Here is a 23,013-nt window from a genome sequence, read left to right as displayed (position 1 = left end):
CTGAGGGCCGCCGTGAAGCTCCAAGGTGAGCAAATCTGCCTATAAGCGCAAGACCCACCAAGGTAGAGCAGGAACTTTGTCACACTAGGTAAAGGGAGAGGTTGAATTAAAACTAGAAATATAGATATTCTCCCATTCCATTCAACAAAAAGTGCCTAAAGATATGTCACAACTAGAGCTGGTTGGGAATGTTTTGATGAAACGGTACTTAGTAGGAAAATGTGGATTCATCAAAATCAACATTTTTCACAGGAACGTTTCACATATCTTCTGGTCAATATGAGAGATACCCACCACAGAATAGCCAATAGCCTGGTGGTTAGGACTATCACCTGGGATGTGGCAATATGTCTACGCAGCAAAAAAAAAAAAAAAAAGACCAGCAGCAGTGACTTTCAGAGCCCAGGTCAATGGGCTTGAGCTGAAGAGCTAAAAATAGTGTAGACTTTCAGGCTGAGGCTGGAGCCTGGGCTCTGAGACCCTCCAGCCTTCCTGGGTTTCAGCACCCTGGCTCCAGCCCGAGCCCGAACATCTACACTGCTATTTTCAGCCCAGCAATGTGAGCCTGAGTCAGCTGACTCACTGTGTTGTGGGTTTTGGCTTTTTTTTTGGCTGGGTAGATGTATACTGGGGGACCCAAGTGAGTGCCCTCCCCATCCGGCTATTAACTATTTTGGAGCAAGCGGATGGGCCTCTCTCTGTTTTTTCATGATTTTTTTTCAAAATGTCTCCCTTTCTCCCCAGTGTGAAACTGGAAAATCTTAAAAATGTCAAAAATGTGTGTGGTAGAGGAAAAATGTTTGCCATCCAGCTGTAGTCATTAGCTCAGAATCACATTCTGAAATGCAATACAATCAGAACTTCTCTTGGCTAGTCAACACATAATGCAACTGTCATATTCCTATACAGTCACTGTGTTATATATAGGAGGAAAGACTGTAATATCAGAATCCCCTCTTTCAGTCCCAAATATCTGTTCTGATACTGGGATTTTCTGTCTCATTTTCCATCGGCTTGGTATTTTCCAGATGCATAGAAAAGTGAAATACAATTTTGGTCAATTACAAGCAAAGCAATTTCACTCTTTGTTAGAAGGAAGAGACCTTACTGTATTCATGCAGCGTTCCCCTCACTTGGCTGCCATTGGGGCTGAAATAGATCTCGTGGAAGATGTGATCCACCCGAAATGTTTCGCTAATCCACGGATCAGTTGTACTGATGGTGCCTGTGTACTTCTTTCTGCTGCTTTCAATGGGGAAAATAGGTGTGGTGTCTGCATCACACACAGTCAGTGTGGCTAGGACAGTTCCCTACAAGAAAATCATAGACAACATGGAGAAAAATCAATGACTGCCACACTATTTTTTTTCCAGATTTGCTTTCTGGTTTACTATCTGAATAAGTGATATGATCTGGAGACCAAAGTCCTGTCCATATAAAGCTCCCTGACATTCTGTACAAATCCACTTCCATTCAAAGTCTTTGTAGGTCTTTAACAGAAAGGGCAAAGATTGATGATCCTACTGCTTACCACCTATTTGGAGACAGATGAGCACTGTAACAGCATTTCATAAAGCCAGTGAATTGCAAAATTACTGTAGCAACCGTCAGTTTTGAGACCTATGTAAAGATAGCATATCTGATTCCAGCAATCCCCAACTAGTGGTCTCAATGACCCCAGAGACTTTGTAGCTAGGATGATCTTTGGGGGAATTTTGCAACTCGCGTATATCACTGAATAAACATGAGGTGATGCACAGAATGACAAGCCAAGTGAAAAATATGGGACTGCCAATATTGGCTCGGGTCAGCAAGGTGAGGAGGAGCGGGGCAGGGGGGAGTCCTCAGGGAACCAGTTACTGATCCTCATTCTCTGGCTGGCAATGCACCAACTCAACCTCACAGAGTTTAGGGTGGCTTGAATTCTCAGCTGTGTGAATGGCAAGAAGGGTTGGAACACACAAGAGAATGTGTCCCATGTAGTGCAGTCTCCACTCCCTGAGACCTGTAGTTCACTCTCTGTTATGTGCTGTGGGATTTTTAAAAAAATTTAATCCCCAATTTACAGAGAATGGCTGGGATAGCAGAGATTTTTCTCCCTTAGCCCCCGGGAGAGACTAATTAAGCGGCTGTGCTCAAATGTAATACTGGACGTTTGAAGGCAGAAGTAACAGGATCATACCTTGCTTTCACTCACCAAAATAAAAAAATAATCCTCAATATTCTTGTTGCAGGTGAGCAACAAATCCACATTTAAAAAAGTCAGGGAAGAAGAAATAGAGGCCGCATGACATAACTAAGGCCCCACAGAGAGTTAGTAACAGAAGGATGATCAGAAATCAGATGTTCTAGGCTCCCAGTCTTGTGCTCATTTCACTAGATTGCTCTTTATTGACTCTACACTAGATTTCTGATTACCTGGCAGTAGGCCTCAAACTCATTTTGTACAGTTATAATTCCATTGGCCACTGAGATTCCCATACAAATCCTTTCTCCTTTTAAGTTTGAATATACAAATTATCAGAGGTATTTTGGAAGTTTTCCAGCAACAGATTTTTCTGCTGGAAAACATTGAATTAATTAAATCAAAATGTTTCATGAGAATAAATTGATTGTCAAGGTTTGTTTCAACTATATTATACATCATATTAAAGTCAAAAATATTTCATTGCATGACAAATACTGAGATTTCTGCTTTTCATCCTGATTTGAGAAGAAACAAAATTTCAGAGTCAGAATTTTCCATGGGATGGGAATTCCATTTTTCAAGCAGCTCTACTAGTTATGCCCATCGGTGTGTGGCACTGATATGTCAAGCCTGTAGGTGGCAGCAAACATCCAAAATTGTATGCTCTCTTTCCAGAACAGATATGCAAAATCCAGTTTACTTCCAAGGGAAAGAAATACAGCTATTAGAGAAATATTATTACACAGAAATCCCTGGAGGGAAGTGACTGAGTACTTGCTGGAATTTTATGCATGGCTTATGATGAATGCACATCGAAATGGCTCAAGCATAACAACCATCTATTAAAGCTTTTATGAGTGTTTCTTCTCCCAGAGTAAGTCCCAGCGGAATGTTATTCTACTAGTTTTATACATATGTATCTTGGGTTTCACCTATAAAGCCATACGAGAAATGGGCTGTGCCTACTTTCAAGCTGGACTCTATTCACTGTAACAGGAGGGGTGCCATGGAGTACAGAGGGGATGGAGGTGGTAAAGGGTTGTCAATGAGCAACCTTCAGCTACAGAACAAGATCCTACCCTTGGCCCTGAATACTCTGGCATTGTTGACTTTCAGTGGACACTGCAAGAACCATAATTTTGCCTAGATATCTGAGGAAGGTTTATGTAGGATGGGAGCGTTGGTGGGGAAAGTTGGTTAGCGTCTGAGGTGGAATTTTCCAGGAAGTTGCTGCTGGTTTTGTTCTGTTTGTATTTGTTTTTTTATAAGTAACACCAAAAGATGTCCAAGGCAGCAGACAGGTGCCTGTTTAAATCCCATTGTAAATAAATAAATAAATAAAAGAAATATCAATTGATATTCACAAATATACATTATATGAGGAGCTGGTAGCAACCCCAATATTTAGATTCCCTAAGACCTTCCATAACAAAAGGTTCCTGAAACCCTTTTATTTGAGAAGCTCTCACCTCTTCTTTGTTTGCAGCAGGCCTTTGACATGGTGCCTCTTTGTGTGCATGCATTATGGTACAGTCTTTAATTACACACGCTATTGTTTTCCACAGAACCCAGGCCTCAGTCAGTGTACTTGCACAAAGAAGAATCATGGTTGCATGGACAGCTATAAATCTTGCATTTCTTAACTTCTCAGTGATTGACTTTCCCACCTAAATTATATTTTAACATAGCTTTTTGTATGTAATATATAGGCGGATATACACACACAGGGAAATCTGTCAAATGACCACTCAGATAATTAGTCACTCAGTGGAGGTGCTCATCACATTCCTCATATTGTTACTATTATTAGGCAGTCAGAGCTCTCTGGACTGTAGCGTAAATTAGGGCATATGATGCTGGGAGCTAACATACAAGGTCTGAAGTTTCCATGTAGACATGCCTAACCCACAGCATTTCCACTGAACATCTCAGAGTCCAAGCAGAAGAGAACTCTACCTCTTTTCTGTTGAATTCCACAACAGCATCCGTCGTGCTAGTGCCATTGGGAAGGAAGGGGGCAGAGTCATCTTCATCTAACACATTGACCAGGAAGGGCACCTCGACCTGCATCTCCTTGGAGCCCTCTCTCACTGTACACTTGGCGATCAGCTCATACCTCTCTCTTTCTTCCCGATCCAAACGCTGCACAACACTCACGCCTGTGGTGTTCTCATTGTAGCGAAAAGGCAGCCCATCAACTGAAACAACACATGCAGAGCATAAACTGGAATAATCCTTTCCTATTAGTGGTGTGTGATTATTCTCCTCTTTGACATACTGGTGTAATCCCAATGAATCCATTTGGGTTGCATCCATGTAGAGGGAAGAATTTCACTCTGTATTATGAAAATCAGTCTAGGAAGAGATATGGAGGAAGGTGGAGGAGCTATATCAGGGGCACAAGAGGAAGTCTACAGGACTTGTGTGGAAGCAGAGTAGAATAACCAACAGAAGAGAGATCTGCTCTATTAAAAATCTCATTAATATGACCGTGACTGAATGGTTTACCTCCAGTTTTACCTGCTAGTAATTTGTAGGAAATGCTGACATTCTGGCACAGGTGATGTATTGGGGGTAACTGAAGCTGATGAAATGTACCAGGTGGTTTATTCTCCTTGATGTGAAAGGAGAGATCCATTTCTGAGAAACAAAGCTCCCTTGATGTCAAAGCATTGCAAGCTGGTACAGTGGCATTGAGGATGGAGAGATGCACCAGGGCAGAAATGGGCGTCTCACATTCCTTCCCTTGGAAGGGCTGGGATGAAAGGTAGACATGAAATGTCACCTTTGGTAATGACACCCAATTTCTTCCAACTGCAAGAACAGAAACAAAGAAACAGTTGACAAAGAAACAAGCAAATATTCCTCTTAATATTTTCCTTCATTAGCCATTATTCTACAGTAAACCAAGTAGTTCAGTGACAATACCTGATGTTTGGCACCTCTGAAAATAAGGCCCTACATGTTTGAAGTTGGGCCAAGCCACCCAAAATTACAGGCTAATGTGGAAAACATGGTTCTTACAGGTTCTCCTATTCCTTCAGCTTATCACACTACCCCACAGTGGAACCCTACTGATCTCTGAAACTGATCCAGAAGTAAAGGCCAGTTCAGTGACAATACCTGATGTTTGGCACCTCTGAAAATAAGGTCCTACATGTTTGAAGTTGGGCCAAGCCACCCAAAATTACAGGCTAATGTGGAAAACATGGTTCTTACAGGTTCTCCTATTCCTTCAGCTTATCACACTACCCACAGTGGAACCCTACTGATCTCTGAAACTGATCCAGAAGTAAAGGCCAGTTCAGTGACAATACGTGATGTCTGGCACCTCTGAAAATAAGGTCCTACATGTTTGAAGTTGGACCAAGCCACCCAAAATTACAGGCTAAGGTGGAAAATATGGCTCTTATAGGTTCTCCTATTGCTTCAGACTATCAGACTACCCCACAGTGAAACCCTACTGATCTTTGAAACTGATCCAGAAGTAAAGGCCTTTTCAGCAGCCTTTACTTCTGGATCTTACTTTACACCACTTTCTCCTCCCTCATCTAATGCTACCTAATTTCCTCAGGGATCAAAACCACCAAGATATAGGTTCTGTCTATTGAATGCAAGAGGAGAATGGAAACAATTCATTTCTATGGTTCAATGGTATGCGGTTCTTACAAAAAAAACCTCACTTCAATCCCAAGCAATATAAATAGGCATCACTTAACCCCTTCAGCAGTGGTTCATTTACTACCCCATAAAAAAAGTGCTCCAGGTAGCTGGGTCTTTGTAATTAAAGGTTTTGCTTACATTAGAAAAGTTGCACCAATTTAACTAAAACCAGTCTATCTGAACTGATGCAGAAATAAAATTTTAACCAATACATAAATGGATATAACTTGTTGGTAAATTACTAAATAAGAATAAACTTGCAAGGATTAAAAATGGTTTAAGTGTGTCTTCTTTGGGGTCTAGTCTAGGTTCATTACATTGATTTAGTTAAACTGATGAAACTTTCCTGATGAAACTCCACCACTTGACAACTAATGCAATTTCTTCTTGGCCTTAGTGTTCATTTTGGCTTTAATACCATTGTGTCTATCTGAGGGTTCTTTTCAATCCCAAAATTCATTTAAAGTAAACAAACAGTTCTTCCAATCTGATCCCTAAGTATTGGTTTGCTATTCATATGCTGCTGGATAAATCCCATTAGATGTAAGTGTTTAGCTTCAACTCTGGACATTATCGCAACTGCAGCTACTCCTCTCAGACTTACACAGGATATCGAAGTCTCCTCTATCCAGACTCTTATTGAGGTAGAGAAGCCCTGTTTTTTCTTTGATTTGAAACCAATGATTTTCATAGGCTCCAACGCGATAGATAAAGAGATGCTGGCACAGCTGAAAGTGGGCCACCTCCCCATGTGAATCCCTCAAGGCACGGATGTGCAGTAGTGGCGTACCGGCTGGTTGATCAATGTAGACAGTCTCAGAATAATCTTTCCTAGGGAAGTAGAGACCAAAGGAAGCTGCAAAGGAACACAAACAACAGGAGAACTGTTAAAGCTGAATGAACTCTGGGTAGACATTGTCGTAAGAGGTGCATTTCTAAAGAATTGGAAGCTCCATTTAGTAAGTGCATAGGAAGATATAACAGCAGACCCAGATCCTGAGCTGGTGTAAATTGGTATAGCTCTACTGAGTTCAATGGCACTACCTCAATGTTTATCAATTGAGGATTTGACCCATAATTTATGTACAAGCTATGAGAATTCCCCCTAGAAGCCAAATTGCTTAGTTGTAAACAAGACCATAGCCACAGCAGAGAGCCTAATGGAGCATTTCTTGTCAAACTTCAGATAAATTCACATCAGCAATTCCCAGCTGCTTTTCCATTCTCACACAAATTGTTTTCTTCTCTGAATAATATCATTTATGGTGAAATCTTATTGAGGCAATAAATACAGTTAGATGAAAAAACATTAGGAGGTACTGCTGTAAAATGAATCTCACCCTTTCAAGTCACACAGTCCAAACACTCAATTTCTATCCAGAGGAAAAACGTGCAAGTACATCAGGGGCTTTCAAACTTTTCCCTAGTGTGGACTTCTTTTTAAGTAGTGATTTTTCTTGTGGACACCTCCCTTCCCATACAAACCAACCAACCCACCCTACACCTTACCTAAAGTAAGTGGTACTCCACTCAACTAAATAAATCCACAGATTATCAGGCCAGAAGGGACCAGTCTGACTTTCCCACATAACACAGGTCATGGGATTTCCCTCAATTAACTCCTGTTTGAGCTGGAACATATCTTTTTAGAATAACATCCAATCTTGTTTTTAAAATGTTCAGTAATGGAAAAATCTACCCCAGCCTTTCATAAAATTCTTCCAATGATTAATTACCCTCACTGTTGAAAATTTGCACCTTATTTCTAGGCTGAATTTATCTAGCTTCAACTTTCAACCATTGGATCTTGTTATACCTTTTGCCAGTAGATTGAAGAGCCCTCTATTATCAATGTTCTGTTCCCCATGGAGGTGCTTAAGTAATATTACAACTCATACAAAGATATAGGTCTCAGAGATATAAAAACTCAGGATTGATAACACCAAATAAGGTTAGAGAAATTTAATCTCTCTCTAATGCAATGGGTGCGACTGACCCATTGTGCCTTTGTACTGTTTATTTCCTCTCCCTGGTTGTAGACATTTACTTTAATTTGGATGCATTCACCCTGTGTGAATTCATTTGAGAGCGTAGTAATTGTCTGGTTTCAGCCCACATAGTTGCTATTAGGGCATTTAGTGCACTGGATGAGCTACAATACATGTTGTGATAGGCATGTGTAGGACCCCTAGATCTTGAAAGGTGTGTTGTGGTGGGAGGTGGGGGTGGGTGTTGATCACTGGTACAGCTTTGATTTGGCCTGTCCTGGTCTGTGGGGAGCTTGCTTCTGACTATGAGCTTGGGGAGGTTGGGGGGTTGTTTGCATGCCAGAAGAGGGGGCTCAGGAAAGATATCTTTCAGGATGGGGTTCTCATTGAGTATGGGTTGTAGTCAGGGGTAAAAGTAAGTCTAGGGACTTACCGATACAGGGCTGGGCTGGGGGGGGGTCAGAGCCAGCCCCGGACCACCCTGTACCGGCAAGTGCCTCCTTCCCCCTCCCCTTCCTCCTCCCCCCGCCCAGGTAACAGCGGCAGCCGGGGGCTCTGGCAGCAGTTTAAACGGCCCAGGGCAGTAGCGGGGGCCAGAACCCTGGGCCCTTTAAATCATCCCCGGAGCCCCACCACCACTTCTCCATCGCTCCGGCAGCAGGGCTCCAGGGACAGGACTCCGACCGCCACTACTGCCCTGGGCCCTTTAAATCATCCCCGGAGCAGGGCTCTGGGGACGATTTAAAGGGCCCAGGGCTCAGCCACCGCTACCACCCCGGGCCTTTTAAATCACCGCCCCAGCCCTGCTGCCGCTACCCAGGGCTCCGGCAGCAATTTAAAGGGCCAGGGGCTCCAGCTGCTTCTGGGAGCCGCAGACCCTTTAAATTGCGCCTGGGGAAGCTGATCCACCCCGGTACGGCACACCAGGGCGTACTGGCTTACTTTCACCTCTGGTTGTAGTTGTTGGATACTAAGGTTTCCCTGTAGGGGCAGGTGACAACTAGGGGTGTGTGGTTAGAAGGGGTTTTATTTCTGTATTGAAGCAGGTTCTCTTGAGGTATTTCGGTGGGCCATGCCATGATGTGATGTGATCTATTTTTATGGTGGAGTGTCCTTGTTTGGTGAAGGCAGTTTTGAGTGTGTTCAGGTGTATATCCTGGACTTTCTCCTCGCAGCATATTCTGTGGTATCTGAGTACCTGACAATCACTATGCTCTCAAATGAACTCACACAGGAAAATGATAAAAGACAAAAACACCACACCACCTGTGGGTGAACACTTTTCACAAAGCGATCACTCTATATCTGACCTATAAGTCCTCATAGGAAACCTACACAACACTTTCAAAAGACGAGCCTGGGAGCTTAAATTCATAACTTTTCTGGACACTAAAAATCATGGCCTGAACAGACACACTGAATTTATGGCTTATTACAACAATCTGTAACCCACTTACAACAGTTGCCCCCTAGCTGCTCCCCTCCCCTTCTTTTCCTCCCTGTGACTGGAGGGATGTTAACGGCCCTCTTAACCTTGAATGCTAAATAATCTGTTCCACTTTATATTTAGCTGTGACACTCTGAATTAGTTTCCTAGACTCAAAGAAGAGCTCAGCATAAGCTTGAAAAGCTTGTCTCTCTCACCAGCAGAAGTTGGGCCAATAAAAGATATCACCCCATCCATTTTATTGGTGCAAAGCCCTTTTTGCTCAAAACTGGGCCCACTTTTACTGGACATTTTTCCATGATGACGCATTTCCGCCCCAGCAGAAATGGGAAGTAGGCTGCCAAAGCATCTCCAGAATAGCAGTGGGCTAACATTTCCTCATTACTGAAGGATTACTGAAGGATCCATTTTAAAGAAGGAAAAGGAAGATGGCAAACCCACTGTGAATTAAAGTCCTATGATGGAACTTGGAAACACTACACAAGCCACACTATTCTCTCTCATGATTACATCAGCAGCATTGCTGCTTGGAATTACATCCTCAGGTTTTACAGTTGGCTGTTATTTAGCTACATGTAATTTGCATTAAATAAATTAATAAAGCAGGCAAAAACTTACCAAAATAATGTTGAATTAAGAAGGCAGCCAGCTGTAATCTTTTAAAAAGAGCATACAATAAATTTTTGGCAGCCGGTGGGTAGCGGGGAGCTAAAAACCAATGACTCCTGAGTTAAAGTCCCCCTCCAACTTCTTTTCTTTGAAAGGAAAATATTATTTTCCTTCTGCTATATTTCCTTTTAGCATGTATCTAGTTCATAAACTAGATTCATGAGCATTCTTCCTAAATTTTCCATGCATCTCTTTCAGTCTCCTACTTTTGTAATTGCAAGAAACCTTTTCTAATTTTTTTAAAAGAGCGTTTTCTGCAAAACAATTTCCATTTGATATTCAGCACTGAGATTTTGTCAGCAACATGCACTGTTTAATAAAGGTACCTTCAAAGATATACTTTTGGCCCATTCAATCTACTGTTGCTTCTAACTGAAGGCTATGCAAACATTGTGTCCACACATCATTGCAACTCAATATTTTCAGGAATACAAGCATTAAATATGTATAACATACCTTAGGAGAGATATACTTCTATCAGAAAGATGCAAAGAGGAGTGAAAAAAATTATTTAAGGTGGTACAAGATGTAACAAAATAGAGATAAATTAAGGAAGGTAAGACTATACAAACCAAAAAGGAGGCAAGGTCCCTGCCTGTGGTCTAAATTTAACCGGAATATTGGGGGAAACTCCTCTTGGTGAGATCCAAATAAATTATCCAGTAGTAGGAGGGAAGACTACATGAACTAATAGAACTTTTCCATCACTAACTCCTATGATTCAATTCAAACACAGGTTTGCTTTATGTACCTTTTAATACTGTACTGAATTGATTATTGATTAAAAATTAAAACATTAAAATACACCACTGTGCATTTTCAATGGAGACACTATTCCTACTCATTTAGGCCAGTAAAGTTTGTAACAAACAACTGAGCCAAATCTCATTCACCTTACAAGGAGTCGTCCTATCACAAGAAGCAAGCAAACCAGGCTTGTCAAAAAATGTTAGCAATTACGATTTCTGTGTTTCAGCATGAGAATTTTACTTAATTGGAACCCTGAGGTCTAGAACACTGAAGTGCTTTTCAGAACACCTCCATTCCATTTAAGTAATTGAGATCCTTGCAAAAACTAATGAACATGTTTAACTTTATGCATCTGAGCAGTTTCACTGTAAAGTGGCTACTCCGATGCTTGAATTTCATCATCAGCCAGACTTTCAAAAGAGCTCAGAATTCTGGGTGCTGAGCGCTTTTGAGGATCTGGTCCCTTGAAAATCTGGCTCCAAATTCTGCCCCTAAGTGTTTACAAGATCACAGCTTTAAATAGTACAGAGACTAGTAATTCATTGTATATTTAACCTTCCTCTTTTTAAAACAAACAAACCCAAATTGTCATAGATAGTAGCTCACAGTAGGAACTCACTTACTAGACAGGCCAGTCCTTGCTTACAGACAGCCCCCCAACCTGAAGCAAATACTCACCAGCAACCACACACCACACAACAAAAACACTAACCCAGGAACCTATCCTTGCAACAAAGCCTGTTGCCAACTCTGTCCACATATCTATTCAAGGTACGCCATCGTAGGACCTAATCACATCAGCCACACCATCAGGGGCTCGTTCACCTGCACATCTACCAATGTGATATATGCCATCATGTGCTAGCAATGCCCCTCTGCCACGTACATTGGCCAAACCGGACAGTCTCTACACAAAAGAATAAATGGACACAAATCAGATATCAAGAATTATAACATTCAAAAACTAGTCGGAGAACACTTCAACCTCCCTGGACACTCAATTTCAGATCTAAAAGTAGCAATTCTTCCATAAAAAAACTTCCAAAACAGAGTCCAGCGAGAAACTGCAGAATTGGAATTAATTTGCAAACTGGACACCGTTAAATTAGGCTTGAATAAAGACTGGGAGTGCATGTGTCATTACACAAAGTAAAAACTATTTCCCCATGCTAATTTTCCCCCCTACTGTTACTCATACCTTCTTGTCAACTGTTTGAAATGGGCCATCCTGATGATCACAACAAAAATTTTTTTCCTCCTGCTGATAACAGCCCACCTTAATTGATTACTCTCATTAGAGTTGGTATGGCAACCCCCATTTTTTCATGTTTTCTGTATTTTATATATATATATCTTCCTACTGTACTTTCCACTGCATGTATCTGATGCAGTGGGTTTAGCCCACGAAAGCTTATGCCCAAATAAATTTGTTAGTCTCCAAGGTGCCACAAGTACTCCTTGTTCTTTTTAGAAAAAGGCTGCAATCCAAAATCTCATCTGGCATGGGGTAATGTGGAAAATAAAGCTTAGAATTTTGAAAAGGATATTTAGGGCTCAGATATAAAGCAGCATGATCAACTATTGTGAAATGTGTTAAATATATAAATTCACTTGTAAGCTGAACATGATACATTCTTGCTAGTAGGAAAGGGTGATTTTTCTTCCCCTCTTCGAAACTAAAAACCTTGGAATAGAATGTTGGCAGTGTAATTAGCAGCTTTATTGGGTCTTGACTTTGATTGTGATTCAGGAACACATCCCTGTTCGGGACAGCATTTAAGAATATTCTGAACTTGAAATATATGCTTACCTCTCATTGGAACTTAAACATATGCGTCAGTGCTTTCCTCATTTGGGAACATAATTACATCACCTAAGCTGTGGCAAAGCTAGCTACCATTTAAAACAATAAAGCTTTTCTACACATTAAGGTCTCATGGAGATTAGAATGTTTGGAACATTACGGTACTTTATTTAGCTATTTTTCACAGTTATTTCTGAATTGTTGACCCAATACGACATTGAGACTTCTTAATGGTGCAGCTATCACAAAATTACACAATGCTGTTGCCATTAATTACTGAGATTGGAAGCCCCCATTTGTGTATTGCTTCTGCTTAATTTAACCCATTGCAAGAGTTGTAGCTGCAACAGGTAGTTCAGGTCACAACTATACTGTAATGATTATAAATACACACACACACACCTCACTCTATATTTATATGCACAGTCCGCTATATAGAAGGAGAGCTTTCTTCTCATTTCTTCTGATAGGTTACGTTCATTCCTTAAATTCTGATAAATTCAAACCCAACTCAATAAACTATCCATCTGCCATCTATGCTGCAGGAGGAAGAGGCTTCTAACCCTGGCTAAAATTCCTCATCAAGATAATTTTTTGCTGTGTTCCAGTTCCAGCACCTTTATTACTAGCTATAATGAGCAAGAGCAGAATTTGACTTTCTGATCCCCAAGTTGAGTTGACAGTGTACCAGAAGAAACATCTTTTTTATTAATAAAGTGAGCAAATTTGGTAGGAAATCTCTGAGACAAATAAACAAGGAATCCCATACAACATTCACAGTCAACTTTCAGAGTATAACTGTTGTCCTTTGGCTTCAGAGTGGTAGCCATGTTAGTCTGTATCAGCAAATAAAACCAAGGAGTACTTGTGGCACCTTAGAGACTAACAAATTTATTTGGGCATAAACTTTCATGGGCTAAAACCCACTTCATCAGACACATGCAGTGGAAAATACAATAGGAAGATATAGATATACATATATACACACACACACAGAGAACATGAAAAAATGGGTGTTGCCATACCAACTGTAACGAGACCAAACCAATCAATTAAGGTGAGCTATTATCAGCAGGAGAAAAAAAATCTTTTGTAGTGATAATCAGGATGGCCCATTTCAAACAGTTGGTGTGAATAACAGTAGGGGGAAAAATTAGCATGGGGAAATAGTTTTTACTTTGTGTAATGACCCATCCACTTCAACCTCCTTGCTCACTCAATTTCAGACCTAAAAGTCACAATTCTCCAACAAAAAAATTTCAAAAACAGACTCCAATGAGAAACTGCAGAATTGGAATTAATTTGCAAACCAGACACCATTAAATTAGGCTTGAATAAAGACTGGGAGTGGATGGGTCATTACACAAAGTAAAAACTATTTTCCCATGCTATTTTCCCCCTACCGTTACTCACACCTTCTTGTCAACTGTTTGAAATGGGCCATCCTGATTATCACTACAAATGTTTTTTTTTTTCCTGCTGATAACAGCTCACCTTAATTGATTGGTTTGGTCTCATTACAGTTGGTATGGCAACACCCATTTTTTCATGTTCTCTGTGTGTGTGTGTGTGTATATCTATGTATATCTTCCTACTGTATTTTCCACTGCGTACATCTGATGAAGTGGGTTTTAGCCCACAAAAGCTTATGCCCAAATAAATTTGTTGAGTCTCTAAGGTGCCACAAGTACTCCTCATTTTTTTCGGTTGTCCTTTGAATAACAGTTAATTGGAAGAGATATGCTTGAAGATTAATTAACCAAGACAACTGATATCTAGACATGTTCAAAAATATTTGGCAAATCATTACCACCACTGAAAATTCAGTTACATTGCACCTGCTACTCTTCTTCCTTTGCCGATGGCATTGTGTCTTGCAAGTAGGGTTGGGAGAATCAGTTTCAACAAAGTTAGAAATCCACTTAAAACTTTGAAGTTCATTTCTAAAAAGGAATAAAACAAAACTTATCTAAGGTCTAATAATTCTGCTAGGCACTTCTAGGTTTTGGCCAGGAACAGAAGTGAGAATATTATGCATTACCACCTATTTTTGTGTTTTTTCTGAGTCCTGACCTGAACAAGAAGCCGTTCAAACATCAAAAGAAAAAATGTAATCTCCAAGGAGCCGGATTTTTAAAAAGATGAGTTTTGCAGATTCAAATTGTTCAGGTCAGATTCAGCTAAGCATTCAAACCTACAATGGCGTATCTGAACCAAAGCCAAATTCCAACATCTTCCTGCCCTACTCACAGGGTGCACAGGAACGCACTTCATACAGTTACTTATATAAAATGTATTCAACATGCTTGTTTTCTCGTTTTGGTTGAAAAATTTGCAACTTGGAAAATTTCAACCAGTTCTATTTTCTCAGATTCTGTCTTAGCTTGGAACGCTATGTATTTGTTGTTTTCCATTTGTGACAAAATTCCTCCTCTGCCTTGGTGGATCCTGCGCTTTCTGGCAGATTTGCTCACCTCAGAGGTTCACGGCAGCCCTCAATTTGGCTCCTTTTGTCAGTGGCACAAACCTGCCGTTCACTCAGCTAACTTCATCACTGGCTAGCATAGGGAAAGGGAGGAGAACAATCCCCTCAGTCTCTGCTGATCCACCAAGTGGGTCGGGGGACAGGCCAGAGACCTTCCCCTCTGGTGGGACTCACAGCCCAGGTCAACTCCTCCTGTATCCAATAGGGAGTTGCGGGGATGTGGGGAACCCAGGCCTGCCCTCTAATCTGGATTCCAGCCAAGGGCCCTGGGGATATCAGCTATCTACAACATCTCCTGTAACAGTTGTGTGACAGCTACAACTCCCTGGGCTACTTCCCCATGGTCTCCCGCCAGCACCTTCTTTATCCTCACCACAGGACCTTCCTCCTGATTCCAGATAGCGTTTGTACTCCTCAGTCCTCCAGAAGCATGCCCTCTCACTTCCCACTCCTTGCACACCCCTCACTAACTGAAGTGAGGTCCCTTTTAAACCAGGTGCCCTGATTAGTCTGCCTGTCTTAACTGATTTTAGCAAGTTCCTGATTGTTCTAGAACCGCCCCTGTTACTTTACCCAGGGGAAAGGGACCTGCTTAATCTGGGGTTAATATATCTACCTTCTAGTACTCTCCTGTAGCCATCTGGCCCGACCCTGTCACACATTATAATCAGAGCTAGCCAAAATATTTAGCATTTTAACTTTATTTTTAAACATACATTACATATTTTTCTTGAAAAAATTATCCATTTTCAGATGGATGATAAAATTTTCAAAGCACTTAAGCAACTGAGGAGTTTATGCCCTCTTTTCAGTCGGGCACTTAGGAAATTAAGTCTCGTGGAAAGTTAGATTCTTAGTGCCTAAGTCACTTTTTGAAAATGGAACTTCGGTGCTTTTGACATTGTGAAAGCAATTCAAATTAGATTTGAATACAACCTTACACTTACAGCGGGGATTTCCATCAGAGAATTTCACATAACTATACAATTAATATTCAAAATTTCTCTGGAAGGTGCTATCAGCCCCATTTTATTGAAGGGGAAACTGAGGCACAGACTACATTCATTGATCCAAGTTACAAAACAAATCAGTCATAGAGCTAGGAACAGAACCCAGATCTCCCGAGTCATGTTCCTGTGCATTATCCAAAAGACCATGCTAATAAGAAGAAGCCGCCTCCTGCTTTTCTTCAGTACCATTACTTTATGTTTACATTTACATTTGATGCAATACTTTGTCAGTTTCATCCAGTTACATCTGAGCTTTGATCTTCACTTACTCCACACTCAAGCTGTAGTACCAGAGGTGTGCAAATAGCAAAGTTACTAACCAATGAAGCTTCCCAGAATCCAAATGCTGCATTTGAATAAACCTAGAATATCTCACCTCCCTGATCAATGGGTATAACGTCCATTGGCATTTAAAGAAATTATGCGTACATATCCCCAGTAAAAAGAAATATGACATTAGGTAAAATATGGAGTAGAGTCAGAAACTGGTAGAACATAAGGTGTACCCATTTGCACAGATCTCTGTGATTGTGGAAGTTAGAAAATATTACAGAATCTAATTTTTATTTAAAACACTATTTTCATAGTTGTGTGTGTGTTTTTAATCCCTTAATTGTCACATGCCTCTTTATCCAAGTGCATTGTACTCAGACACCTAAGCACAGATGGTCTTATTTTGCGGTTCTCAATTAATAGATTTTTAAAGCTTTAAAGGACCATTATGACCATATCATCTGATCCTGCATAACACAAACCAAAGAATAAATCTATGTAACCCAATAATTTCTGCTTCACACCCATAACTTCTCTTTGAGCTAAAGCATATAGTTTAGAAAGATGTCCAGTCTTCATTTAGAGAATTCAAGTGATGGAGAATCCCCACATCGCTAGGTAAGTTGATCCAGTGATTAATTACCCTCCCTGTTAAAAATGTGTGCCTTATTTCTTGTCTGAATTCATCTAGCTTCAACTTGCAACCACTGGCTCTGGTTAGCCTTATTCTGCTAGATGTATGGGTAATCTTACCCACCACATTTCATGTGCTGAAATATGAACTGCATTAACAGAGCTTTAATTGGTTTGTAAGTTAAAATAATAGGGAAAATGATTCTCAGCAGCAATATGGAAACTGGAACAAGAGTTGGTTTTCTTTCAACTAATAATATATACATATGTGACACAACCAATTTCCTCTAGCAAAATTTACTCAGGCCTTCTCCATATTGTTGAGGGATAGTGTTACAATTCATGAGAAACAAACCTTTCCCTGATGTGGAACAAAATCCATATTGAAGAATTTACTCTATGCCTTACTGAAATGGGTGTATGATTACACTAATAACATGCCCCTCTCAAGTCAGGACATTTGTAGAGTAGAGGAGAAAATGATATTAGCTGACAAACATGGGAGTGTGCTGTTAATATTCCACCATTTGTGGCACAGCATCAGATTTCAACAATCAGTTAGATGTGGGGGGGGGGGGTTAGCACTGTGTCCCTATTTTGACTATTGTTTATTGGCCATTATGCTCCATTATGAATATTCATCTACCTGATGTTTGACTCAGAGCATGTGGCAGGGATACACTGTCAGTATCTGCAATCTGCCACAAAATTCCTCCCTTCCCACTTAGTCTGCAATAAGCTGTGCTCTTCTGGACCTTGCAGAAGAGAAGAATCAAGGAATCTACTTATCGAAAAACCAACACTTCTTCATGACCAAAATCCAAGGAAACCACTTGGCAAGACCACTATGTTGTCACATGCTGGGAATGTTTATACCTAGTTCCTGAAGAGTATACAGACAGTATGGAACAGAGTTCAACTCATATAGTTTGAAGGAGGGTCATGGGGAGTTAGGACCCTGCAAGAGTTATCTTTCCATGGGAAACTCTCTGAAAATACCTGCCAATCTTGTCCATTCCACAAGTATCAAATTGCCCTTCAGAAATACTTTTATAAGTCTTAGAGATATGTCATTTCTGACAGGATTGATTTAACAGTAGCCAGAGAGGGGACAAGCTGCACTTCATGCAGGGGAATCAATCCAGTGGCAGAATTTTAAATGAGGGGCTCTTGAGAGAAGCCTTCATCACCTCACTGGTGTTCAGGGGGGAAAAAGAGCAATCTCAGGAATAGAAACCGTCTCAGAAATAGTCCTTGTTGAGAATTATTAGGAGATATGGAGTAAGAAGGCAGAATGTTAATAGTGATCAAGAGCATATGTGCTATTGCATAGACCCTGTACTGTAATAATGTACTTTGAAGAGGCCACTAGAACATCTGTGAATGGATCAAATATACACAATTTGGTTAAATCATAACTGCTCCATTGGGATAGCTGATACTTACAGTACATATCACTGCAGAGAGATAAATGCTTCCCTTTTTCATTACAACAGTTGGGAAAAGGAAGTTTGTTGTTTATCTATATTTATTTGAAAGCAAAGAAATTCTGAGCTAAAACTTGATTTACTGTAAGGTATTGCAGGGAAACTATGCCTACTGGATGCTTCAGTGTGCTGAGAGTTTGATTCAGCCTATAGTTATGCCATAATAAATCAGGGCAAAGGGCCTGCAGCAGAAGAAATTCTGCCCGGAGAGAGGTTGCAGCAGTGCATCTCCACTCCACCTGGACTCCCACAGCTGCAGCTCTATCAGAAAGGGGCACGCCCAGCATAGTTTAAGGTGTCCTGTAGCCCCAGTGTCAGTTAAAGCTGTCCTCCCCCTGGACATCACGAGGGAGTCAATTCCCCCCTTAGGCAGAGTAACTCCTCTTCTTGCACGTGAATCAAGCCCTGTACGTGGTTATGCCTTGAGCCTAGACAATGTCTTACAAAGTCTTAGCCAATACTCTTTGCTTTATGAGGACTGAAATCAGATTCTGCCATTACTTCACTGAGTGAAGTTTGTGCCGTTATTACATTAGCAGAGCATAACGCCAATGGCAGGACAGGCTCATGCTGCCATGGTTACATTCTATTTTTAGCACACTAGCTTGATGCGAGCTAGCCAAGTATGTCTCCTCGAGCTGGGACTCACCCACAGCTCCAAGTACAGACATAGCCTAAGTTTATATCTGAACTTTAGAGAGTTGAGTAGATTACTGGTAGCATTTCACCTGTAGTACACACGTAAAAATGACAGAAGGGATAGCGAATGCAACAACACCAATATAAATGGAATACATAGGTTTCATGCAATGTGGTACTTACATTTTCTCAGGAATTTTGAGGAGATAATGGTAGGCAGAAGCAATCCTAAACTAAAATACATTCCAGATCAGTTTCTGGGATACTTTTGTTGAACTGGCCTGGTTTAATTTAGTCTATATGCATCTCTCTCTCTCTCTCTCGCATTATTATTCGATTCAGCAGCTCTCCACGTGCATTCTATTGAGAACAACCTAGAGACTGTGGCTGGAAAAAAACCTCTGAGAAAAGCAAATTCATGTTCACAGGGAAGGGTCAGATTGGAAGAATTTCCCATTTCAAAAAAAATTTTTGGAATAAGTTTCAAAATTGTCCAAGTGTCCCATTGTGACATTTTCTAAACAAAGAAGTTCAGTTTTTTCAGAGCAAAATGACTTTGTTTTGAAATTTATTTTATAGTAAAGAACATGTCAAAAAATGCAAAAGGTCAAAATTGAAGTAAAACATTTCAAAATTACCAAACCCATACCTTTCAATTGACTTGACCCAAGCAATTTTTTTGGATTCTCAGTTTGCAAAAAATTTTGAGATTGATATTTTGTCCCATTTTGGGATGGGGATTTAAAAAAAAAATCTCAAAAATTCTCACAGTACTGGAAAACTGTTTCCTGTCCAGCTCTCCTCCAGTCCCAACCTAATAAATATCAGTGAGGTGGGTGCCTAATTCTCATTTGTTCATTTGAAAAGTTCTCTCTACATTTTAAGCGAGTTAGAGCAATTCTGTGTATTTCTAATTCGTTTTAATTGCTATGATGATGGGAGGTGTCCTTCCTCCATTTTAAACTCCACCGAGAAGGCAAGGTTGGGATGCCTTGTTGCTGTGAAACATCACTTTAAAAAACAAATGCTAGTTAATCTTAAAATGTTTTTCTTAATTTATTTCTCCAGAGATTGAGCATATATTTAGAGGTATGCAGTTTGACAGAAAGCAAATGACTATACTAAGTGCAATTTTAGCCAACATTGTTTGGATTTCTCATACCTCACATAATAATAGTCAATTAGAGAATATTACATATTATATGGATATCATGTGTGGGACACACATGAAAGAGATGGAGAGAATAGCTATAGACTTCTGCAAGTTCTTCAGAAACCCAGATTCCTTCTCTCTTTTGGTACAGGACTATGTGAACCATGTATGCAGTGCTGTTGCAGCCACGCCGGTACTGGGGCATTAGAGAGACAACACGGGTGAGGTAATATCTTTTACAGGACCAACTTCTGTGGGTCAGAGAGACAAGCTTTCGAGCTTACACAGAGATTTGCAGGTCTGGGAAATGTATTCAGAATACTAAATACAAAGTGGAACAGATTGTTTAGCATAAGCAGTTAACACTGGAGACCATTCACAGTGACGTGGTCTCTTAATACTGCTGCAGTCTATGGGAACCATAACTTTTAAGGGTACCCTATTTTTAAAAGGTTAGGAATAATCAAATATAATTGAACTTTTCGTTAGTAAAGGTCTGCAATATAGGAAAAGGGAACTGACTGCAGAATACACATCAGCCCAAAAGTTACATCAATACAGCAGTTAATGGCATCAAGTCACATCTGGGTCAAATTTATAGCATATGCAAGGCAGCAAAAACTCAGGATGAAGACAAGTAAAAATGAACCATTATGTCCATTCCCACTGAGCTCTATACAGACATAGTTTATTTTGTGCTGTGTAAGTCTGGATCGCCAGTGACCTGCATGTGTTTTGTTCTGGTGGCCAACCCTGGGCTTGAATGAGAGGAGAGAGACAGGAAAAGAAAAAGACTAGAATTCACTGCAGAAGGTCACATACCTCCACTCTTTGCTTTGATAACAACCATCACTGGTGCAAATCATCACTTCAATAAACTTAGCTCTAGATGGGAATGATGTGTATCCACTGCTGTCTTTTCAGCAAATTTGTAAAGGGTTAAGTTTGCACAATTATTGGACAATGAGATTTTTTTCTCAGCCTGTTAATACACTTGAAATCAAGAGGCGAAAGGTAACCTACATTTCTGTGCCTAACATAAAAAAACAACACTGGGAACCCCTCAGCTGACTGATCATCTGCAGGAACACAAAGCCAGCGCCTGGAAAGAGCAATAGAAATCCTGGTTCACAAATCTATAGGCCAGACCATTATTTCTGGCACTACCTGCTCAGGAAGTACTATCTATATTAGCCATTAGATGCTATTGAGACAATAAAAACTAGAATTAATGATTGCATTAAATTGTATCTTCATGCATAAACCATGAGGACTCATCTAACATTCATCTGTAGGGTTAAACCTGGCAGCCTAGCGACAACTTCAAGCATTTTTATTTTTGTATTCAATAACACAAATAGCTATTTTATAATTGAATTGTACCTATTTTTAGCACTGCAAAGGATTTTAAAGATTTTAAAATTCTTTTGAAAATAGTTTTACTCACATAATACCTATTAAGAGGCAATGGGCACACATCTGGAGACATGGCCATACTGAAATTAAGTTTCAGAGACTGAGTGAGTTGCTTTGACAATGACACCTATCTTTGCCTATGGTATTTTTACTGACAGGTTTGACTGCATAGGTGACAGTGAGAGAGAAAAGTTTACCTGTAGGCACAAAAAGATTTATTTAGTTTTGAGTCAGTGTCTCGCTGAATTTCACTGGGAGGGATAGGACAGGAAGGTTTCACTGAGAAAATGGATACAATCATCTTAGTGTGAATGCACAGCTCCAGTCATGGTATCACACAATTCTATTCACCTGGTTCAAGACTAAGGCGTACTTCTTGTGAATCTGAGCATTTTCACAGGGCCTGGAGCACTCTCTTCAAAATACACGGCAGAGGTCAAAATTTTCATATCTGGATTTAGGAGTTTAATTTTAGGCACTCACATATAAGTAGAACTGGCTGGATTTTCAGAGATGTTGAACACTCCAACTGCCAGTGAGGCCAACCAGTATTGCTGGTGTCCCACACCTTCAGAAAAAGTAATTAGAGACCTTATTTCTGAGCCTAACCAGGGATGTAGGTGCCTAATGGTAGGCGCTCAGGTTTGAAAGCTTTGGCCAGGCATGCTATAGACACTTCTTAAAAAATAATTTGTGCTTCTACTGCATACAATGTGGCACCTTTTATCTGAGGTTCTCAAAGCTCCACTGACTTTTAAAATATCCCTGTAAGACAGGAAGAGTATGTTATAAATCAGAGCAACAAACAATTCTTAAAAAGAAAAGGAGTACTTATGGCACCATAGAGACTAACCAATTTATTTGAGCATAAGCTTTCGTGAGCTAGCTGTAGCTCACGAAAGCTTATGCTCAAATAAATTGGTTAGTCTCTAAGGTGCCACAAGTACTCCTTTTCTTTTTGCGAATACAGACTAACACGGCTGTTACTCTGAAACAATTCTTAGCCAATCAGGAGCAGAGATCATAATTCATCACATATCTAGCCATCATCAGGTTGCAGTTTTCTGTACGTAACATGGAAAAAGGTAATCTTGAGGAGTGACTTGAAGGAGGTTTAACTGATAATTTTAAGGATTTTGACTGGGGTGGGAGGTCCCAGATGAAAGGGGCTGTGTGGAAGAAAGCATAAGGGTGCTTGAGGCTCTAACTTATTTTATTCAAAAAGAGTATGAGCTTCCAGACAGAGAAAAATGTACTAACATGCAAGAGCAATCAACCAAAGGCCAGCACTCAGGCATTTCAGCCACAACCATTAGTCTTTGGAGACCCTAAATGAAACTTGGTTAAAAAAGTGGCTGGCTAAGGGAGCAAAATATCAACAGCAGCAGTTTATAACAACTTTTTTAGC

The 23,013-nt window shown here is 40.3% G+C and overlaps 1 protein-coding gene across 10 annotated transcripts in view; it reads right to left on the bottom strand.

Moving 5' to 3' along the window:
- The window catches only part of RET (ret proto-oncogene), a 124,679-nt gene that overhangs the window by 43,622 nt on the left and 58,044 nt on the right, over positions 1 to 23,013 (bottom strand). For 3 of the 10 annotated variants that reach the window (XM_043551594.1, XM_043551588.1, XM_043551595.1), the window contains exons 2-5: positions 6,456 to 6,707; positions 4,709 to 5,002; positions 4,145 to 4,386; positions 1,109 to 1,310 (exon numbers count right to left, since the gene is read on the bottom strand). In XM_043551594.1, the coding sequence (XP_043407529.1) occupies positions 1,109 to 1,310; positions 4,145 to 4,386; positions 4,709 to 4,826 (562 nt within the window). In that variant the 5' untranslated portion in view covers positions 4,827 to 5,002; positions 6,456 to 6,707. Of the gene's footprint in view, positions 1 to 1,108; positions 1,311 to 4,144; positions 4,387 to 4,696; positions 5,003 to 6,455; positions 6,708 to 23,013 lie in introns of all 10 variants that reach the window. The other 7 variants (XM_043551589.1, XM_043551587.1, XM_043551593.1 and 4 more) reach the window with 3 other exon arrangements.

The sequence above is a fragment of the Chelonia mydas genome, chromosome 7 (genome assembly GCF_015237465.2).
Source record: "Chelonia mydas isolate rCheMyd1 chromosome 7, rCheMyd1.pri.v2, whole genome shotgun sequence".
Classification (NCBI taxonomy): Eukaryota; Metazoa; Chordata; order Testudines; family Cheloniidae; genus Chelonia; species Chelonia mydas.
The sequence above is the reverse complement of the archived record's forward strand: the minus strand, read 5'-3'. Positions and strand labels throughout refer to the sequence as shown.